Genomic DNA, 22688 nt, shown 5'->3' with positions numbered 1-22688 from the left:
TTACACGATAATAAAATATGCAAACAAAAAAACAAAAATATTTCATTCTCAAAAAAGTCATTACTGGTGCAAATTGTTCCAGCAATACAATAAAAGCTTAGTATAAATGCCTGAAAGAAAAATTACGGCTATAACTATAGGAAATTATGATTCTTCATAGAAAAACAGCAATATCTGAACAAGAATGACATGATTTCATTTGTATCATGTTATTATAATTGAATGTAGATGAAGCTGGCATTTCCATCTTATTCAATATTATAATTTATGACTCATAGTAATATTTTTTTCCAAATTTGATTTCCTTTCAAAATCAGCTTATTATTCTAACAAATTCGCAGCAGATTCAGTTCAAAAAGGCTTGCAGCTCTCATTTCAGAGTCCTACATTACACTATTTTAATGTATGAAAAATTTAATGTATGTTTTTCTAATTATTTTAGTATGGAAGTTTAGAGATTCTATGAATTTAGAAATTAACAATATATCATGAACTTGTCCTGAAGATTGTACTTTTACTACAGGTGGCCCTCTAAAAAAACACACACACATATATATATATATATATTCTGAGAAGAAACTCACGTGCACAATGGTGGTCCAACACCATTTGGTGGCAAAGTACACACTCCACCATGCAAGCAGTATCCCAAGCATTTATTCCAGTTATCAGATAACATTTCACAAAGAGGACCAACCCATCGAGAAAGACAACTATGGAAAAAAAAAAAAAGATCATATAGCAAAAATGTTTATAGTTAAGAAATATGCTTTAACATAATATTCATTACGTTAAAATAATTGATAACACTATCTGAATAAAGTAAATACATTATCAAAGCAAAAATCTAATAAAAAAATTATGAAGTTTCATTTAAATCATACGTGCCTCATAACTAAAGCTTAACAGAAGAGAATTCATTAAACAATCACAATATGAAAATGAATAAATTTAGGATTTAAAATACACTAAAAATAAGAAGTTTTAAAAAATAAAATGACCTAATGTAAAAGTTCATTTAACATAAAATTAAGCACCCCTAAGTATCAATATTTTCTTTCAATTAAAAGTTCATAAACTTGCTTCAAATAGCTTTTAAAAATCTTTGCAAACACAGCAAAGCAGAATTGTTCAACTGAAAAGTTCAACTAATTCAATATATAGCTAATGATAACATTTGTAAAGAATGGCATAAACACAGTAGAACGTTTATAATCTCATTAATATTTATTTGTTTACTTTATTAAACATTTCTTTCAATGCGCGCATGCATAAAGCATACATTACGCATAGTCGAAATTAGAAAATTGCAATCAGAAAACTATTTGATGTGTATTTGTGATATTTATAATGACGAGGAATTTGATTTAAATCATATCAAATATGGAGTACATCAAGATGAAATACTACATTTAGTAAGGAATTATAGACCGAATAAAATAAAAACATCTGCCCTGAAGATAAGGATAGTGCTGACAGATCAACATCCAGTTCATTGCGCGCCATGACGTCCCCCCCCCCCGCAGAGCTGTGTGAAATTGATAAACAGATTTCAGAATGGTTAAAGAAACAAAGGATATGCCTTTATCCATTTTTTGCAGCAATTCCACTTTTTGTTTGATGGACATCGAAACATGCTTTTGCTCAGTAGATACTTTGGCAGCTCCAGAATAGGAAATTCTCTTTGACATAATCGAAAGTTCAAGCTTACTTTTATAAAACTACTCTTAACAGTTTGCAAAAAATAATAAGCCAGATCCAATTAGAAGATTAAGGAACAACGCAACCTGCAACAATAACTAAAACAGATAATTAGATAATTTTAGCTTAGCTTATACTGTCCGTTATACATTAAACGCATATGCATAAAGGTATTATGCACATGCGTAAACACTACGCATGCACAGAAGGTTTGTAGGTCCTGATTATAGATCATTCCGTATTATGTGCATGCGTAAAAGTATTACACGCATGCATAAATGTATTATGTGCATGCGTCAATGCATGCAGAAAGTTTGTAGCTTTGAGGTCCGGATTATAGATCATTCTGGATTATGGGCGTCTGGATTAAAGACTTTTGACTGTATATGCTCCTTCAACCTCAAATTACTCATTCATATTCTTACTGGTTACAATGCAAGTATTAATAAAACTTAATATGACATTCATAAGAACTCTATATTTACTTAAAAAATAAAAGACTGTTTTAAGATAACAAACTAAAAAAAATTCTGAACAAATTAAATGATTATAGCTAAGAATACCATACTATGAAATAGTTTGAAATAATTAAACACAGAAATCAGAATGCTGTATAAAATTTATTCTAGGCTATTGAAAGTAATGAATTATTGAAAATAATGAATGATTACAGTTAAAAGATCTACATATTGAGATTGATTTACTACTTGAAGATGGCAAATTCAACAAATCAGTGTTAAAATTATTATATTAAATAAAATTACTACATTTTAACTAAACAATAATGTATACATATAACATACAGCTACTCAGAAAATTACCATTATTATTATTTAATTTATGCATGTTGATGTAAAGATTATTCTGAAAGCCTCAAATTATTAAAAAAATGGTTCTGATATTTTAAATTTATTTATGATTTTTTATTAACAACATTTTTAAAAGTTAGCATTTAAAAGATAAATTAGCAGACATCATAAAAAGGCTTTGATCAACAGTTTGCTGTATTTCCATTGTTTAAACAACTATCAATTTTTAGAATGTTTACAAATGATTTCAACGAAAACCTTAATTTCAAACACTTGTACAGAAATGGTGTTTTAGAACTTAAATAAGATTGTATTATTACTAAAACTTAATATTGGAAAAACAGTTTTTCTAAAGGGGAGTTGATGCATTTATATGCAACATCATAATATTGTTACGAAATGTACAGGCGCAGTAAGATGGCTTCCCTGCAAAGCAGTTTTAGGGTTGCCACATTTGGCAACAAAATTGGCGATATGTCATGGACAAATAGAGAATCTTCTGGAACGAATTCTTACTGGTTTAGTCCAGAATGTTCTTGAACACAAGCTGAAAGCTATATAAACCCTGCTGGTCCGCAGTCAGGGAGTGTGCTTCATTGAGAGGGCGAGTCAGAGTGCCTCGTCTGAAGTGCGAGTTAGTTAGTATCGAGTTGGCGTCACGTCTAGTGAGTCAATCAAGTTGATAGCCGGGCAGCGAGTACCGAGTGGGTCGTCGAGTGCACCGAAAGAGTCTCTTAGTGTATCGTGGTTAGTGCATCGTCGAGAGAGCATGTTGACCTCCGGAAACGACTGAACCGAAGAGTCGGGAGCCGTGCTCTGTGTGTCGGCGAGTGCATCGCGAGTTGTAGCGTGGAGAGTCTTGAGAGTACGTGGAGTTCCGAGAATGACCAAGCAGAGTCGGCAGCTGTACTCTGGTGCTTTGCAGTAAAGCTGTCTCCACCGTGATAGCTTGACAACCTAAAAGTTGTGTCGCTGATCGTGTCAGCGTGTTGATAACACTCTGACTATAGTTTGACGACTGTAAACGAGATTTTGGAGCTGTCCTGATTAGTACTGGCTAATAAAGTGCGTTTTGATATTTCATCAAGTAGTATTGTCTTTATTCACTCCAAATCTACGAACCCCGTACGTAACAACTGGTGTCAGGAGTGGGGTTTGCGAGTGAATGCCAGTGACCCGCCTGCAGAAAAAAGCCATGGCGGAAGAAACAAAGACTTTGGTGGACCTTTTAACAGAGTTGATAGCGAGACAGGAGGAGATAAAGGCTGAAATCAAAGCCGAACTGAAAGAGATGAAAGCCGAACTGGAAGGGAAGAAAGCCGAACGAGAAGAAATAAATATAGGCCAAGAAAAGTTTCGAGGGCAACTCTTACAGAAGAAACTGGAGCCACAAAAGAAGACGTGGAAATGACAGAAGTGTTGTCTGAAGAATCGAAGGATGGAGAAATAAATGAAGTAGCTGATGAAGTTTATGAGAAAGATAAAAAAATGAAGGATGAACTGTCTAATGAGATTAAAGAAACAGAACGAAAAGATGAAGAAAAAGACGGGAAAGACGTTTCTCATCCTCAGGTGTCCAAAGCTGAAGTGGAAGACAGTGATAATACTGTTTGTAAAGATGAAGAAACAAACGAAGTGGCTTGCAAAGCTTCTGAAAGAGGAAAAGGCATAATTCATGTAAATAAATTTCCTGATTCTCAAGTGCCTGAAGTGGAAGAAAGTGAAAATGAGACTGTTAAGTTCAACAAAACTGATAGTGAAGTTATGAAGTCGCAGTTAGCAAGTATTGAACTATTTGAAAATGCATGTGATGCAGAGATGAGAGAAGTTGATGTGCAGCTTAAGCAGTGTGCTCCAGTATTGCAAGAAAATTCACCCACTCCACAAATTAAGTGTGTGTCTCCTAATACAGCTTATGCAGATGCGGATTTGATTCTAAACCAGGATACTTATGTTTGTAAGCTATCGGCTATGTTCATGACTCTGATGCAGAATTTGAAGCCGGTTCCCAGGAAATGGGGAAAAACGAGTATGTACCAGCTGCTAAAAATACTGAAGAGAACTGTATGCATGCTGCAAATGAACTTCAGAGTGGTGAACAAACTGTTTTACATCTTCCTGTGGATGGCAAGTCTGAAAGGACTATATCTTCAGATTGTGATACGCAAAACAGAAATGCATCTGAGAATTGCAGTGGAGAAGTATTTGACCCGGGTATATTTTAATGAAAAGACCGAGATTGAAATTCATTTAGAACTTTAACGTATATAATTTAAAATTGTTATGTATCTAATTTGTGTATATAACTTGTATATAGTGTAAATATTTGCTTCTTTAGTTATGTTATTTGTTTGTTTTAGAACCTTTTGTTTGTATTGAATTATGCTTCTGACCAAGGGTTGTACTGCCCGGGGTGTGCAGTCCTTGGGAGGGGGCAGCATTATGAAATGTACAGGCACAGTAAGATGGCTTCCCCGCAAAGCAGTTTTAGGGTTGCCATAAAAAGAAAAGGAAAGGCAGGGTTGCCACATTTGGTGAAAGTTGGCGACAAATTTGGCAATATGCCATGGACGGATGGAGAACCTTCTGGAACAAATTTTTACCAGTTTAGCCCAGAATGTTCTCGAACACAAGCCGAAAGCTATATAAACCCTCCTGGTCTGCAGTCAGGGAGTGTGCTTCATCAAGAGGGCGAGTCAGAGTGCCTCGTCTGGAGTGCAAGTTAGTTAGCATCGAGTTGGTGTTGCGTCTAGCGAGTCAATCCCTGCGGAGTCGATCGAGTTGACAGCCGGGCAGCGAGTGCCGAGTGGGTCGTTGAGTGCATCGAAAAAGTCTCTTAGTGTATCGTGGTTAGTGCATCGTCGAGAGAGTGTGTTGAGCTCCGGGAACGAGTGAACCGAAGAGTCGGGAAGTATGCTCTGTATGTCATTGAGTGCATCGCGAGTTGTAGGCTGGAGAGTCCCAAGAGTACATGGAGTTCTGAGAACGACAAGGCAGAGTCGGGAGCTGTACTCTGGTGCTTTGCAGTAAAGCTGTCTCCACCGTGATAGATTGATAACCTGAAAACTGTGTCACTGATCATGTCAGCGTGTTTATAACAGTTCGACGACTGTAAATGAGATTTTAGAGCTGTCCTGATTAGGACTGGTTAATAAAGTGTGTTTCGATATTTCATCAAGTGCTGTCGTCATTATTCACTCCAAATCCACGTGAAGCCTGTATGAATGTAAAGGAAGAAAAAACGTAACAACTGGTGTCAGAAAAGAAAAACACAACAATTTCTTACAGGATCTTTTGTTATTATATGGGGACTATAATTTTCATATATGGTCCATTTATTTTATAATATAAAAAGGAAATTTCTAATATCACTTAATAAGAAGTAAGAAAAATTATATTTTAGAACAATAAATTAAAATATTGTTATGAATTTGGTATATATGTAAATAATGTTAGTGAAATTATACCCAAAATTGTAGTATCTCTTATACAATGTAACATGAAAGACCTCAAGAAGGTGATGCTCCACCAAAAAAATACCGTTACAGGGGCAGGCCGTTTAATATTGGGGTAAATAAGCGGACATAACAAGCATCAAGCTGGCAATGGTTTTGATGAATAATTTTGTCACCAAAATTGCCAAAAGTCGTGATCATATAACTCTAATTAGTATTGTAATTGATCCCTATAGATAATTGTAACTGGCCCCTGTATGCAACTTTAAATGTGTATTCTTTCTAGTAATTTCAAGAAATGGAAGGTCCTGGAAATTCTTTAGTGGCCAGGGAAAAATTATAAGACTGGACAGATGATCATTTCTCAACTGCTGTTTAGTTTAGAGCTGACTTTGGAGTATGGAGAGATCTCCATGCGAGTTTCACTCTTTAGATGCACTTTGTATGGCGTTGTGTTCAATGTTCTTAGTAGTTTGAAGTAGTAATTACTAATTGTGCTCTGTCATACTGACAACAGCTGTATGAGTACTTTGGTAGAAAGTTACAGAACTGTAAAGAGTTTTATCAAGTTTTTGAGAAAATAAATTTTATCAAGTTATCATTGGCTCTGTGTGCATTCAATCCATTATGAACCCAACAACATATATTGTTGAGAGATTGGTATATACTGCTTATACTAATATACTTTTATAATTCACTTTGCTTAATGTCTTGTACAAGAATTAGGATTTTGGAAGCAGTCCTTTGTGATTTTATTTTAACGAGGCTTTGAACTATCAGCAATACTCTCCTATTATCTTAAATCATTTCATGTATACTGATAGAAAACCAAACTAAAAGAATTTTTTCCCCTCAGTGCTTCCAATTAAAAACAACCATGCATTTGCATTCCACACCTAGATGCACTAATACATTATGCCTTTTGAGAATAACATATTAAAGAAAAAAAAAAAAAAAAAAAAAAGATAATGAAATGGTATAACCTTTCTATCAACATCTTGAAGAGTTCAACAAATAGATATTTTTAATATAAAATATGTTAGAAGTTATTAATAATACTTAATTCTTACATGAGAGTGAAATTCACTACAAAAAGGGATATTTGCCACTTAGATGTAACTTAATAATATTTGTAAATAATTTATTTCAAATCAACAACTGAGCACACTGGCAATTTATACTGGTATTAAATAACAATCAGATTAATTAAAAAAAAACTGAAGAATATTATTAACTTAATTTTACCAATTAAAAATTCACTTAATGAAAAAAATGTTGAAAATTGAAAGAACAGTTCTTCACCTGCATATGGGGATTCCTTTTAACATATGACAAGTTCCTCCATTTTTACAAACAATATCATCACACGAACTAGGATTGAAAGTTTCACAGTGGGTGCCAGAATATTTTGCTGGACAATGACATGCATAATCAAAGCCATTTTCTGTTTTAGTTGAAACACAGGTAGCTCCATTTAAGCAACCACAGCGATCTTGTTCACACCTCCTACCTTGGAAACCTCGAGGGCAGATGCAAGTTGTTTTTTTCACACCCCTTTTACAAGTACCTTATAAATAAAAATACTTTCTCATCATAAATGGAAATTGAACATTCAGTGGTTACAAGAATTTTACACAGTTTCAATATAATTTTGAATAAAATTAGAATTATACATTTACAATATTTTATAATTTTTTTATTGGGTAGGTTGCTTAAGGTTAAAAAAAATAAGCAATTATTCTATAATAATGCAAAGGTAGCCTAGAGCTACAAACTTGGAATGCACATACTCCAAAAAAGATTGTGTAAAATTTAAAAAGATTCTTTTTTTTTTCATTTGCTTTAAAATTTGTGTTGTTTTAATGTGGATGGCTTTGTACAATACATCAATCAGAAGCAAGCCACAGAGAAATTAAGGAATATTTATTAACACTATTGTATGAGCTATGTGTAACAACCATGCTTGTTATATGTGGCGGCTATGCATTTTCTTCAATGAATAACATGAAAGGCTTCACTGACACATCATGCTGGTCTGTTGAGCTAGAGTTTTTACTAGTGAGAAAGAAAGCAGCACTGTTTACATGTTCTTGTGGAGCATTAAACTTTCTTCAGGTTACTTATAGATTTTAAAGTTGTACTCCATTATAATGTAAGAACAAATCAGGAAGATTTAATGTAAAGAAACGAGATGCTAAAGACACAAATAATCAAATGTAAAGATAAATTGTTTGAAAAAATTAATTCTTGTAAAATTGAATGTACATTGCTTGTAAAATTCATAATTTGCTCACTATCGAATCTAATGAAATATTGATCAGTTAGAGAGAATATGATGAGAATTACATCGAAAAATTAATTGATGAACAGTTTAAAATCCAGGAAAATCTAGGCGAAATAATCCTAAAATTAATGAGGGAATATAAAGCACTTAAATAGTGTTCAAAATCAAAGATCAAAGGTGAAAGAACTTCTTAAAAAAAGCATTAAGCTCCAGAATAAAATATGCTCACATTTAGGGCAAATTTACAAGAATGGATGACTTTCTTATAAAAGTTTGTGTGCCTAAAAATCCCAATACATTAGATGTTAAAAAATTACAGGACAATAATACCTCAGATAGTCCAACTATAATCAGTCCAAATTCACTAATTTATTGAATTGAAAATTTCAAACCAAACTTTAATTGTATAAAATAAATTCTAAAAATATTAAGGCCAGTTTACACCTGTCCGAGCTACCAGCAGTGAGCTTCTCGCTACAACTACTTTGACAATGCAAATGCTCACTTCGTTCGAATAGAAATGTAGAGGAGATGAGGCAGAGAGTATGTTTCTACTTTGAACCAGCTGAAAATCTATCCGGGTAGCAACTCCGAGCAGTGTTCGCAAAGACATTGTTCATCATATCGAAAATGCAGAAATGGAGTGATAATCTAACTGTGGCATTTTTTTAATGCATATGCTACCCGAATATTACAACCATTGTTTACTAATACCTAAATATAACATAGATATAACTACTGATCAGAATGAATTTAGTTTTTTGATACTGTACAAAAAACATAGAAGAAAATTAAATTAAGGTATTGGATTCAAAATATTTATTTTAAACATATTTATTTCTGAATTACATTTAATCATAAAACACTTTAATTATATATTAATCAACTACCCAATAAAATACAGTTTTCAATTAAAAAAATAAGTGAAAGGGCAGAATCTTATTTTATTTTGTTGGTATAAATTTCGAAAAACCAGTTTCTAATCATGGCCAATTATGTCTAATAAAATATAATCTAAAATTTTAAAGACTTTGCTTTTTATTTGAACCACAGATTAGATTTTATTTACAAATGATCAGTCGGAAGTATTAAAATAAAAATCGGCAACAGAAGGCATATGAGGCTATTATTAACATGTTAAAATTTGAGGGTGTTGGAGAGTTCAAGCAAAAGATTGATAATTTTCGCGGTGCTACTTTGGTAGACGGTTGCACGGATTTTGGCGAGCGATACGCATAATTGAAAGCATCCCGCATCGCTGTATTGCTTCTCGAGGGGACCATATTCCATATTGAAGGTACTTTTCCTATAGCAAACTGACACCTTCAATTTGTTCATTTTATAAATGTGCTAATTTTTATACTATCATAATTGTCTGGTAATTTATTTTTATGTTATTTGATACCTTACTATGTGTTGTATATTGTGGGCAAGTTTCACAAAATTCTACATGTAACTTTTTCAGTAATCGTGATTTTTGCGATTTTTCCTTAATTTATGATAACCAGTGTATATAAAGAAAGAAATTTATACCTAATTTTCCCCCAAAATCAAAAATTGATATTCAAATAAATAAATTTAAAAAAAATTCTATAAATGTACAATTAGAATTCCGAAAATGTTAAAAGAAAAATTAGAATAAATCATTACAAGAAAAAATAAAATAAATAAAGTAAAAAGGAACATGAAAGAAGAGGAATCCAATTAACTCTGACATAACGTCATGAGGAGGAGGCTACATCGTATATATTATTTTACATGGTTTTGGAGTTATGCAATAAAATACATATTTCACCATCTGTGATTGCCCTTTATATTAACTTTGCTCAGATCATTTCTTCTTAAACTTAACACAAAGAACAACATGCTTATGAAGAACAGACTGAGATTAACACCTCTCTCTAAAATATTTTTGGAATACTTGACATTTTGTCAGAACATATGAAAATTGATCCTAATATTGAACATAATCTTGCAAATCCTATCGATAAGCAATGAAATCTGTTGCTACAATGAAACGTATAAAGAGAAGAGGGCAAAGAAAAGAAATGGACAGATAAAATAAGACAATAATGGATCAGCCAGAAAGTTCTCTCGTTTTTAGAAGATAAACACAAATGAAGCAGTACAAAAATATAAGAAAATTTCATTGAAGCACAAAGTACTATTTTGTTCTATGACTTGTTTTGTTATCTATGACCTATCTATTATTTTGTCATCTTTAGCAGCTGAAATATTTCTTTCTACTAAGATATTAGGATTGTTTGAAAATAAGTTATCAAGGTAGACAAGAGAAACACGCTAATGTGACAATCAAAATCGTAAAAAACAACCTTATATTTAGCGTAGGTATAATGAAACACTCAATCGATTTCGAGGGCAGCTAAAGGTCCCTCCTCATCAGGAGAAAGAAATACATAGAAAGAAGAAAATAGGAATCACAGAAACACGTGGTGCTTATCAGCACTGCACGTGATTATAACTAGATTTTTAATCAGAGTTGCACTGGCCGCCTACTTTTACTGAGCCAGGCTGTCTGATCAAGCATAAAGAAATATTAGCGAAGTTAAAATAGGGAGCGAGGGGCAAATGCACATTAAGCTCAAAATCTGAACTTCAAATAATGGAAAGCAACCACTGAACGGATTTTTATACCCTCTGGTAGTACCAAGTGCGAGGAGGTAACGCCATCTATCGGCAAAAATAATTGAATTAAGACAGTAGAATTTTAAAGGCATTAGGAAGGACTGGATTGGACTTCAAATCATTAACTAAACTTTCTAAATCTTTGTGAATGTGAAAAGCCTCAAGAAAATCCAATTCGCCTATGGAAGAAGCCTTTTGGATGATTTTTGCAGACCCAAAATCAAAATTATGGTTAAAAGTCCAGCTATGATACGCTATACTGGAAACCAATAGCCACGTGGAAAGAAGACTTTATGCTCTTCCAAAAGTCCACAAAACCGGTATTCCTTTTCGACCAATTGTTTCCAACATAGGTACTGCTTCATATCCTTTGGCCAAATATTTAGTTTCCAGATTTTCTCCTCTACTTGATATTCACACTGTAAAAAATTCTGTTGAAGTCATTGATAAACTTAAAAATATTTCCCCACTTCGTTCCATTATGGTTTCATTTGATGTGAAATCATTGTTAACTAATGTTCCGGTCGAAGGAGCACTAAATTGTCTTGAAACTAGGCTTCGGGAATTTCACTTCACACATACTGAAATTAATGAGTTGGTTTCGCTTACTAAAGTTTCTCTAAGTCAAACCCACTTCGTTTTCCAAAATGCATATTTTCGTCAAGTTGAAGGATTGGCTATGGGTAATCCTCTCAGTCCGGTACTTGCTGACATTTATATGCACTATTTTGAGATAAAATTATTTGATAAATTATCTTTTCGTCTTTGGATTCGGTATGTTGATGACACTTTCGCACTTTTTGACGGTTATAAAGAGGATTTATCCGAGATTCTATCTATTATGAATTCAATTGATCCAGCCATCCAATTCACTCTTGAAATTGAATCCAACAATTCCCTCCCCTTCCTCGATATTCTTATAATCCGCAATGAAACCGATTTTAGCACCACTGTGTACCGTAAACCCTTTGCAGTTTGTTTACCACCCCATGCCAAGTCATGCCACCCTGTTAAGCAAAAAATGGCTTCTTTTTACTATTATGTTTTCCGCGCGCTAAAAGTTTGTTCCTCTGAATCTTTGCTTACCAATGAACTTAATTATTTGAGAGCAGTTGCGATTGACCGTGGATTTTCTCCCGTGATTATTGATAAAGCCGCCAAAAAATTCTCAGATTCCCATCAAAGAAGACATTCTACTGTTAGAAATAATATCAATGACCTTGTCGTGCTTCCATTTTATCCTTCTGTTAGCTATAAAATTGCACGGATTCTCCAGAAATTCAATTTTCAAGTCGGTTTCTCCCCTATTAATAAAATTCACCCTTCGATTCTAAAAGATTGCGTTTCTGTCTTGAATTCTTGGGGAATTTATAGTATATCATGTCAGTGTGGTTTAAGATATATTGGCCAAACAAAAAGAGCGTTGAAGTTTCGTATCAAGGAACATGAATCTTATGTCAAAAAAGGGGAAATTAACAAGTCTTCAATAGCGTATCATAGCTGGACTTTTAACCATAATTTTGATTTTGGGTCTGCAAAAATCATCCAAAAGGCTTCTTCCATAGGCGAATTGGATTTTCTTGAGGCTTTTCACATTCACAAAGATTTAGAAAGTTTAGTTAATGATTTGAAGTCCAATCCAGTCCTTCCTAATGCCTTTAAAATTCTACTGTCTTAATTCAATTATTTTTGCCGATAGATGGCGTTACCTCCTCGCACTTGGTACTACCAGAGGGTATAAAAATCCGTTCAGTGGTTGCTTTCCATTATTTGAAGTTCAGATTTTGAGCTTAATGTGCATTTGCCCCTCGCTCCCTATTTTAACTTCGCTAATATTTCTTTATGCTTGATCAGACAGCCTGGCTCAGTAAAAGTAGGCGGCCAGTGCAACTCTGATTAAAAATCTAGTTATAATCACGTGCAGTGCTGATAAGCACCACGTGTTTCTGTGATTCCTATTTTCTTCTTTCTATGTATTTCTTTCTCCTGATGAGGAGGGACCTTTAGCTGCCCTCGAAATCGATTGAGTGTTTCATTATACCTACGCTAAATATAAGGTTGTTTTTTAAGTTATCAAGGTGTTCGTTGACAGTGTTCACAGAGGTGAAGTCCAGCGCATTCCAAAAATTTTGAAGTGACCTTGTAGGGTTTTCCTTATTTTTCATAGCAAAATTATTTTAAGTTGATACCTTAATCTGAACTGCTCAACTTCCCCTCACATTCTCTCGCCAGAATGTAAAGTTCAGTGAAGTGCATATTTAAACGAGTGAATCTCTAAGTTTAACGTTTCACTGTTGCAATAGTAAGCCTCTTAGCCATTTCGGATTTACCATCATGCCTGTTAGGTTTTTGTGAGTCGACCTGTTAAGACGTAACTTACGTGCTATCCAGCACTACTTATTTTAGATCTTGACTTGAATTATATTCTACGCTTTTAATTTCAGTGCAAGTTCGACAGTGCCTTGGTAATGCTTGAAAAGTGTGCCTTTCTGTTAACTATTTTGAATTAATAAAGGGTTATTTTCACCCTTCTTCTGCTCTGGTAGTTATTCACTTCTGTGAGAATTCACCAGGTTCCTTGTAGTGTCTAATTTAGTATAGTGGAAAACAGAGAATGGCCATACAACCTGAAGCAATTAAAATCTGAGGAGAAAAGATCTGGTGACTAAAAGAAGTGACACAAAACATCACAGCCACATTCAATAAGTTTTTTATCTGACATTCATACAATGTGGAAATTACCATGAAGATACTACTTTGATGATTCGACAGTGCTGGGTACTTTGCTTCAATTTCTGCTTTTTAAAACTGTTTGAAAACAGTATTGTTTACTGTCAGATAATTTATTTGATAGCAATAATTCATAAATATACAGATTCTTTGTAGTCCCATCACACACAAAGCATTATTTTTAAGGGTAGACCCTAACTCTTGATGTTACTAAAAGGAGGTTCTTTTTCCTTACCCCATGATCTTTTTCTTGTAACATTTTTGCATAATATCCACTATTCTGCTCCAGTAATAAGCCATTTAAAAATTATCTTATAAATTTATTTTGTTTTAGAAAAAATTCACATACTGAAATCTGAGAAAGCATATTATGCTCAGTTAAAGAATGAGATATACATACATCATAGCAGCTTACACATTCAATTTTATTCAAATAATTCTACTATACTTTTCAGAATATTAAGTTTGAGAGTTCCAGAAATGTATAAAGTGAATTTTGAGAGACAACATATTTTAATAACTCTTTGTTCATAGAGGATGATTATCTAGATTAAGCATCATTTTTGAGGCAGAAATTTTGGCACTTTTTCAAATTTCCTTCTGTGTCAACAGAAACAGCACTTTGCCCATATACGAAAGATTTTTTTTTTCAGGTAGTCTGAATAGCATTTTTCCTCTTTTCAAATGAAAGAACACATGAAGAAAATGAATTTTTCGATTCTGCAATCTTAGCACTGCAGTGAAACAAAAACTATATCTCAACATATGCTAGAATTACGCAGTGCAAGCAGAAAAGATTGCGTTTTCACACCTATTTTGATCAAGGTCGCTCTTTATTGGCAATAACAAAATAATTAAAAGAAAACACACCTCAATTTGAAAAACCACATAACTTTCAGGATGATCCAATAATTACACTACAACACCATAATTATTACAAGATCATTACTCTAACTAGCATCAAACATAAGCTTATATTAGAGAACTGATATCATTAAACCCAATTCTAAATGTATAAAATTTTACAGTTTTAAGTTTAGTAAATATGATGAATGAAGTTTCTGTGAGAGGGGAACTTCAGTGATATGTTATTTGTTTATACAATTTTCTTAAATTTAGATTCTTTAGCTATGTTCTGATGGGAATGACTGATGAAAAGCATAAAATTCTGAAGTTGTTTGTGTTCACTTTTTTATAAACAACTGTGCAAAGGCCACTGCACAATAGTTAAGTGTCAGAAGGAATTGATTATAAGATCAATAACAAAGCAAATGAATTTACTAACAATTATAAATGTACCTACTGTCAAGAGAACCATAATTTATTAAAATATTAAAAAAATTTTAAGTAAGATGCATAAAAGAGAAGAGAATTTGTAAAATACTACTTCAAATATTGAGTATAGACATACTTTATTCTGTTCTGCAATGAGTTCATTATGCAGAATAAGAACTAGTGAGGAACTAATGCTTATTAAACACTGGCAGTCGTTTGTTTATTAATCATGCTTAGTTTTCGTGATTTTACCCCATGTGTAACATAAATACAGCTTCCCTTAGATTTATGCAACACAGATGTTATGTCGGTGGAAGATGTGTCGTATCTTCCACGTCATCTCTTGTCTTAGGCAGATAGCTCTCATGCAATTTCCTATATTCAAACCTAACCTAAACAGTCATTCATTACAATGAACTGTACAAAAAAAGTCTAAAATTAAGTGTCAGAGATAGTGCAGTTTCAGTTTCTTGTTTGGGTTATTGTTCTGAGTGACAGAAAATTGTATTAGGTGTACATTTCAAAAGTAACTTTCAAGATTTCATAGTATTCTCAAAATAGAAAAGGTTATTGATGAATTTACTTCTGCATCTTTACCTTCAACTTTGGTAATAGTTTTAGTTACTCTACAAATCAAACAGAACTAACATTTAATTTTAATACATGAAAATATTATAAAACATGATCCATACCTTCTTTTTATTTTAAGTTCAAAATTAGGTTCGGTTATTTTAGGTATGGCAACTTTTAAAATACATTAGCCATGTAATTCAGTACCTATGAATCATTCAAGGGTAAATATATTATATATGAGGAATTACATAAGTTATGTTGGGGATTAGAGAATATTCTACATTCTTAGCCTGTAACAACTGAAGAAAATTTGTGCGAAATTCATTTTGGATTAGGAAAGATATTCAAGAGGCTTCTTCAAAGGCAGAAATTTACCATCAGCATACTAAATTTAAACAAAAACATTTGTTGATAGATCATGTGAAATTGATTTCTTCAATGAAGATTGTGAATTAGAGAATGGAAATTCATATATAGCTTATCATTTTACCATAAATTAATCAAGCTTACATAAATTAAAAAAAAAAAAAAAAAAAAAAAAAAAAAATAGTTTTTAATGCTAATGCAAAATCCTCGTCAGGTGTTTCTATCAATGATATTTTAATGGCTGCTTCAAAAACACAAAACAATTTAATTAATATTCTTTTGAGATTTTGGATTCACAGTATTACAATAAAAGCTGATATTAATAAAAATTATGCACTCTTTATATTTGAAATTAAATATTGACATATTCAGAGAATTTACAGATCTTTAGTATTAATGCCATTAATTATGGAACTGCTTTCACACCATTTTCTTCACATTAGTTCTAAAGCAACTGGCTGCTGATCAAAATGTTATTTTCTTAATGCTACACATATAGTGTTACAAGATTTCTACATGGGATGATGTGTTGACATGTAATGGTATCTAAATTAGTATTTGAAATATAACAGTGTTAAGAAAAGGTAGATCTGAGCTCCAAAGACAGTATGCAGATGAATAAGAATTTGAAAATACGCATAAGAAGTTTAGCTAGTGATAAACACCATATTATTGATAAAAAGCCTTCTTGGTCTCCAATGAGACCTAGATAAAGACGAATTGTTTATTAAATTGAAAGGGTATTCAGATAAAACATTGTATTATCATCTATAAAAAATTATTTGATTATTTGTACCTTTCATTATATCAACTAAGATACTTCTTAACAAACTCTGCAAATTAAAACATACATGGGATGATCTAGTTTCAGAAGAAATAAGCAAAAGTTGGAAAATTACGTTAAAAAATTCTTCTTTTGAATTCCATTTACATGTATTTCTAGAAAGGTCCTTTGATACAGAATCGCAAATTTCCAATTATGTAGATTTAGTGACACATCTGAAAAAGGTTACTGTGCAATCATTTACCTCATCATCATATGTTTCTAGTAGTATGAAATTTTTAACAGCAAAAACTAAGGTTGCTTCCATAAAATAAATTTTTAATTTGCCATTGGAATTATGTGTTTACTCATGCATATAAATGCAAACAATTAGAAGTACTTTATACACAAAAATAGATTTTGTACATGCATGAAGCAATTCAATCATTATGCATTCCTGTTTGATTACATCCAAAAAGACAGCAAATATTTGTTTCCAACAAGATTGCAGCAATTCAATTTATCTTACCAACTGAAACTGGGATTAAAATGATGGAAAACAAAATACAGAAAACTGTACTGTTAGAATTTGTATGCCTGTTCATAAACTTTAGCAGACTGATCCAAATTATTATTTGCATTTATAAATCCTCATTCAATAAAGCAAATATGATAATGAAATATAATAATAAAAAATGACAAGCACTGTAATAATGATAAATGCAGCACATGAAAGTTTCCAAAGTTCCTCTTACTATATTCTGAAATTTCAATATAAATCTAAGGCTGGACTCTTACACTCAGTTTCCTTGAAATTCTATTTTCATTAAAAAACATTTTGATATATAATAAATTACTTATAGATTAATTTATAATGTAAGCATACTATAGACTAGAAACTTATCAATACATTAAACTTGCTTTGCCAAAAAATAATTTCTCTTTCACATTAAATTAGAATAATTTCATTACATTGGTCATTAAAGCATTACTTAAGATGTTCAAAAAAATGTTTAATAATGATAATTTTTTTAATGTAGGCAAACAATAAGCAGCTAAAAATAAGAATATTACAGTAAGCTATTTTACTCACCTCCATTCAAGCAATGTATGTCACACAAATCCTGTTCACACATTTTCCCAGAATATCCAGGCTCACAAATACATAATGGCAGACCATTGGTTATAGTGCACTTGCCATGTTGACAGAAACCGTCACATTTGGACAGTTCACAGAACGTACCATGAAAGCCAGCCATACACGCACAAGACAGATTACCCGAAGCTTCTACTCTGCACATACCATCATTCTGGCAGCTAATAGATTCAATTTTATGTGTATGTAAATTATACATCATACAGTATGACAATTACTTAAGTTCAATTTTATTTCTTTGATCAAAGCATTAATTACTAATATAAATTAATGTTACTGAAGAAATTAAACAATAAGAATCAGAGTAATATTTGTAAATTTTGCAGGACTAGTTTCAATGGTTTAAATAGAGAACCAGCTTCTTCAGCTGCCTAAGTACATATGAATGAGATAGAAAATAGACTAGATAGAGATAGAAATAGACAGAAACTATGACAGCCTTAATATTTTGCATTAAAGAACATGAAGCATATGTTAGGAAAAAGGAAACACAGAAATACTCTGTTGCCCAGCATTGTTGGTAAGGAAATCACACTTCTTACTTTTCTGCAGCCAAAATTATTCAAAAACATCTTCTATTGTTGAATTATATTTTCTAGAGCCATTTCACATTCAAAACAATCTTACTATTCTAGTTAACAATTCTAATTCCAGTCCATCTTACCCTCAGCCTTTAAGGAAATAATGTTTTAGTTTTTTAGTTTCATCAATAGATGGCACCAGTAGCCTTACTCCTTTCTAGCCATTCATATTTTATCATCATAGTCTATCTTGTTCATTTGCACTTAGGCAGCTGAAGAAAGGCAGTTCTGTATTTAAACCATTGAAACTAGTACTGCAAAATTTACACATATTACGCTGATTCTTCTTGTTTAATTTCTTCTGTAATTGTTATTTGGCATATTACTTTAGCCTAAATTATATATTAATGTTTATTGCGATAAAAACTGTGCAGCTATACATTAATTTAATTTGCTACTTTTGATAATACATAACCATACAGAGTTTCTTTTGATAATTTACAATAGGTTAATAGAAGAAAATAATTAAAATTTTCATCTTGAGTTTCGCTGTGAATAATTCATGCAATTTAGGACATTGGTAAGACCATATGCTTTTAATAATCCTTTAAATTTAGCATGCAAGGACATTTTCTGTGTAAAGAAAAGATTGCAGAAATTTGTTCAACAGGAAAGTAATTTTTGTTTGAGATGTCTGCAGGATTTTTATTTAGATTTTTAAATTAGGTATAAATATTTGAAGTTTTCAAGAATTAAACCATTATGAATACAATCCATTAATCTAATTTGACAAGATCTTGGGCTAGAAAACCATTACTTTTAAATACAACTGACAAAATATTTTGCAATAAAAAATTAATTACCAAAATACAATGGCAATTAATTAAATTTAACATAGAATTTTTGAGACAATGTTTACATCTCATAATAAACAACAACGGCAATATCTAACATTTTGTGCTAAGTCAATCTGCACACAATATTTTAAGCTAATTAGCCAGTCTTCATAAATATTTTAAGCTAATTACATTTCCCTTCAGAAAAGAAATTTTATTTCTAAATTTTTAATTATTTTTTTTAAAGTTCACATGAATGAAATATACATGTTCTTAATTCAATATATTATCCAATGAAAACAGGTTATGCTCTTCTTAAGTGGATTTACCCCTCTGAGCGGCATGACCAGCTTTATCTAGTCATGAGATTTCTTGTTCCTTGATACATATTAACTTACGATATTTTGCTTTCTTACTTTCTTGAATAATGTAAATGTAATCTTAATGAATGTAAGTTTATGAAAAATAGAGGCTAAAATAAGTAATTATATAAATTTAGCTAATAAATGCTCCATAAATACAGGTCTTCATGACAGATCCCAAAACCCATGCCACTCAGAGAGCTAAACTAATAATCTTTCACTTTTTTAAAATTAATTTTTGAATATTTAATATTATTCCTTTTTATTTCAGACTGTTGCAAGAGATTGCATTAAATATTTGATAATAGAAATTAACTCTGAGAAAGTATCAGATTAAATACTCATCCTAAAACATAAACATGAAAACTAAGCAGGTCTAGCTTTGTTAATGAATTTTTAAAGGAAAATAATTACCCTACAATAATCTTCTTTTAAAAGGATAGAAAGATTAATTTTTTTAAACATACTCTTCTTAAATTAGCACATCTGATTTTAATAACAAAATTTCAATACATTTATGAAGCTTATACCAAATAACCTCTGAGCAGCATGCCTACTTTTATCCATTAACATTATATATATTCATAACATTATGTATATCCTATTTAAAATATTTTATTTTCTTTATTTATTTACATATCACTCAAACCAATGGAAAGTTATGAAAACAAAGAATAAAGTAAGTAATTATATTTAGATGGCTCCTAAATGCTGTTTAAACACAACTCTTCAACAGCAGAACTTCCTTCTCAGAGAGTTAATTAATTTTTGACATGCTTCTACCTCTAAGTTAAGCATTTGATGAATATGCACAATCAGTTTTTACTATTAAAATATTTAAAAGCCATTTTACATTTCTTTATAAATATTTTTTCTAAAATAAACAACATTTAAGCAATGAAAAGTTTTTACACATACTTTATAGAACTGCATTTTTCACAGCGGGATCCAGAAAACTCTCCAGGACAAGAGCAGAGTCTTTCACCTTTTTCATAATAACATATCCCCTCATTGTAGCAAAAGCCATCACATCTACGAGATGGACTTTCACACCTTTCACCCGTCCATAAAGGAGGACAGCTGAAACCAACAAATAATTATGTAATGACACTTAAAAAACTGAAGTAAAAATTATAAACAAAAATGAAAATTTAAAAACTAGATTTAATAAGGGGCATAAAATATGTTGATTTATTTCCCAGATTTTTAATGAGGTACACAATTTAACTGTATAATTTTTTATCAATTAGAAAAATAACAAAAATATATATTATATGGCACTGCAAAATGTGACATATAAGACATTTCTCCCGTCTTCTTGGCATGCCTTCGTGGTGTGGTGGTCTGCACGCTGAGCACGTATTCCAGAGTTCCTCGATTCGATTCCCGGCGAAAGCGTTGCACATTTTTTAATCTCTGTTGCTTCCAAAAAATACCTAATGGCACTCGAACTAAAAGGGTGGTGGATGATGATTCTCCCCACCCAGGATTTGGCAATTGGGTTCCCTAAAAACCCCAGCTGCCCTTTAAAAGGGTTAGTATATAAGGTATTTCTCCTGCCTTCTTGGAATGATTTTGTAGTGTGGTGTTCTGCCCGCTGGGCGTGTATTCCAGAGGTCCACAGTTTGATTCCCAGCAAAGGCATTGCTAATTTTTTATCTCGCCTGCTTCTGAAAAATACCTAATGTCTCTACAAGTATAATGAGAAAATTGATTAAAACAATAACATATTTTACACTACCTATATCATTTTAGAAATTGGGCAGGAAATAATTTAAATACCAAACGTAAACCAGCTATAGCAACAGTTTGCCTTGCTTTACACATGCCTAGAAGGTGGGCGGGAATTAACTCCTTATTAAAAATTGCTTATACCTTTGTTAATAACTAACCAATTTTAATGAAACAAAAAGCATTTTATTCCTTACAATGGTAGAATTTTAATACATTGCTAAAATTCCACATAAGCACCACCATTATTCACCTGTGATACGTTTGCCAGATACTGGCAAATTGGCTTCTCCTTATCAAGAGTTCTTGGTTTTGCATAATAAACTTCCTCTTTCAGCCTTGCCCATAGGAAGGAATTATAAGGCATTAGGTTAGGTCTCCTTGATAGCTAATTAAGAAGGCCACGATGGTAGCATCCTAGAAAACTGACATCGAGACATGCATGGAGAGGATGTGCGGAATGAGACGGGCACTATCTTACATAAAGTTTAGAACGTTGTAATTGTCCCATGTGGATACAATACTGTAAATATAATCTTCAACCACAGCAAGGTACTGTTCTGCATTGTCTCCCAAATGATGTACAGACCCAGTATTTTCATGGATATCATGCTGCAACAAACCATGACCCTTTACCATGACCTTTGTTAAGATTCTAGTATCAGAAGTAAAACATTTGGTGAATCTTCGGATTATGGTAACTTGGCGATTTTTTGGCGACCAACCCTGTTACAGCAACCTGCTTGTTCTTTTTTGGACGCCATTTTGTTTTCATGAAGTAAAAGCATCTTCCCCCCCCTCTCAACATTTTTTTCCAACAATCTGCTAGCCGAATTATGCTTATGCTAGAACTTTTATGGAACAAAAGTGCTTAATCATGACGAAGATTATGTGCGAAATTGGGAGAAAGTGCAGAATCGCCCACTGCTTCGCGCGTTTTTAAGAATTGTGCATACGCGATATCCATGTACACGTCGACCTTTTTTCGCTTAAAAAAACATCCCAGAATTACACAAAAATAACATTGCGCACACGCTTGACTTTATCCACGTACACATCGACCTATTTTCACTAAAAAAGTCACAGAAAACTGACAAAAATCCAATTCTTCTTACTCTTGTAAAGAGCGCCAAACAAATAAGTGGGCGATTCTGCACTTTAGCAGCGAAATTGTTTCTAAGCGCTTATTAGATGGAATTATCACGATGGGAATTTTCCGGAAAATATCACATGACATGTCTCATGATCTCTCATTTCTCTGAGACAAAATAATCTATGATTCGAACTGTGTACTTCACAGATTATTGCTAAAGTCCTACCTAGTAACCTTTATCGCCTTACCAAAATGTCGCCAAACTACCTGTTACCAAATTCCAAAGATTAGCCAAACATTCAAATATTATGATTTCATTGTTCTTCCAGACGTTTTCCAAAAAGTAAGAAATTCATTGCAAACTTTCTGTTAAATACATCTATTACA

At 32.3% G+C, this 22688-nt stretch overlaps 1 protein-coding gene across 7 annotated transcripts in view; it reads right to left on the bottom strand.

Moving 5' to 3' along the window:
• The window catches only part of LRP1 (LDL receptor protein 1), a 627804-nt gene that overhangs the window by 42905 nt on the left and 562211 nt on the right, over positions 1–22688 (bottom strand). For all 7 annotated transcript variants that reach the window (XM_085820318.1, XM_085820321.1, XM_085820322.1 and 4 more), the window contains 4 exons: positions 20396–20557; positions 17696–17919; positions 7268–7532; positions 585–713 (listed from right to left, as the gene is read on the bottom strand). In XM_085820318.1, the coding sequence (XP_085676444.1) occupies positions 585–713; positions 7268–7532; positions 17696–17919; positions 20396–20557 (780 nt within the window). The remainder of the gene's footprint in view (positions 1–584; positions 714–7267; positions 7533–17695; positions 17920–20395; positions 20558–22688) is intronic.

Source organism: Stegodyphus dumicola, chromosome 7 (assembly GCF_044657685.1).
Source record: "Stegodyphus dumicola isolate Sdum_Otavi_A_Nest chromosome 7, ASM4465768v1".
NCBI classification, from domain to species: domain Eukaryota; kingdom Metazoa; phylum Arthropoda; class Arachnida; order Araneae; family Eresidae; genus Stegodyphus; species Stegodyphus dumicola.
Note: the sequence above shows the minus strand (reverse complement) of the source record. Positions and strands in the feature narration are given on the sequence as shown.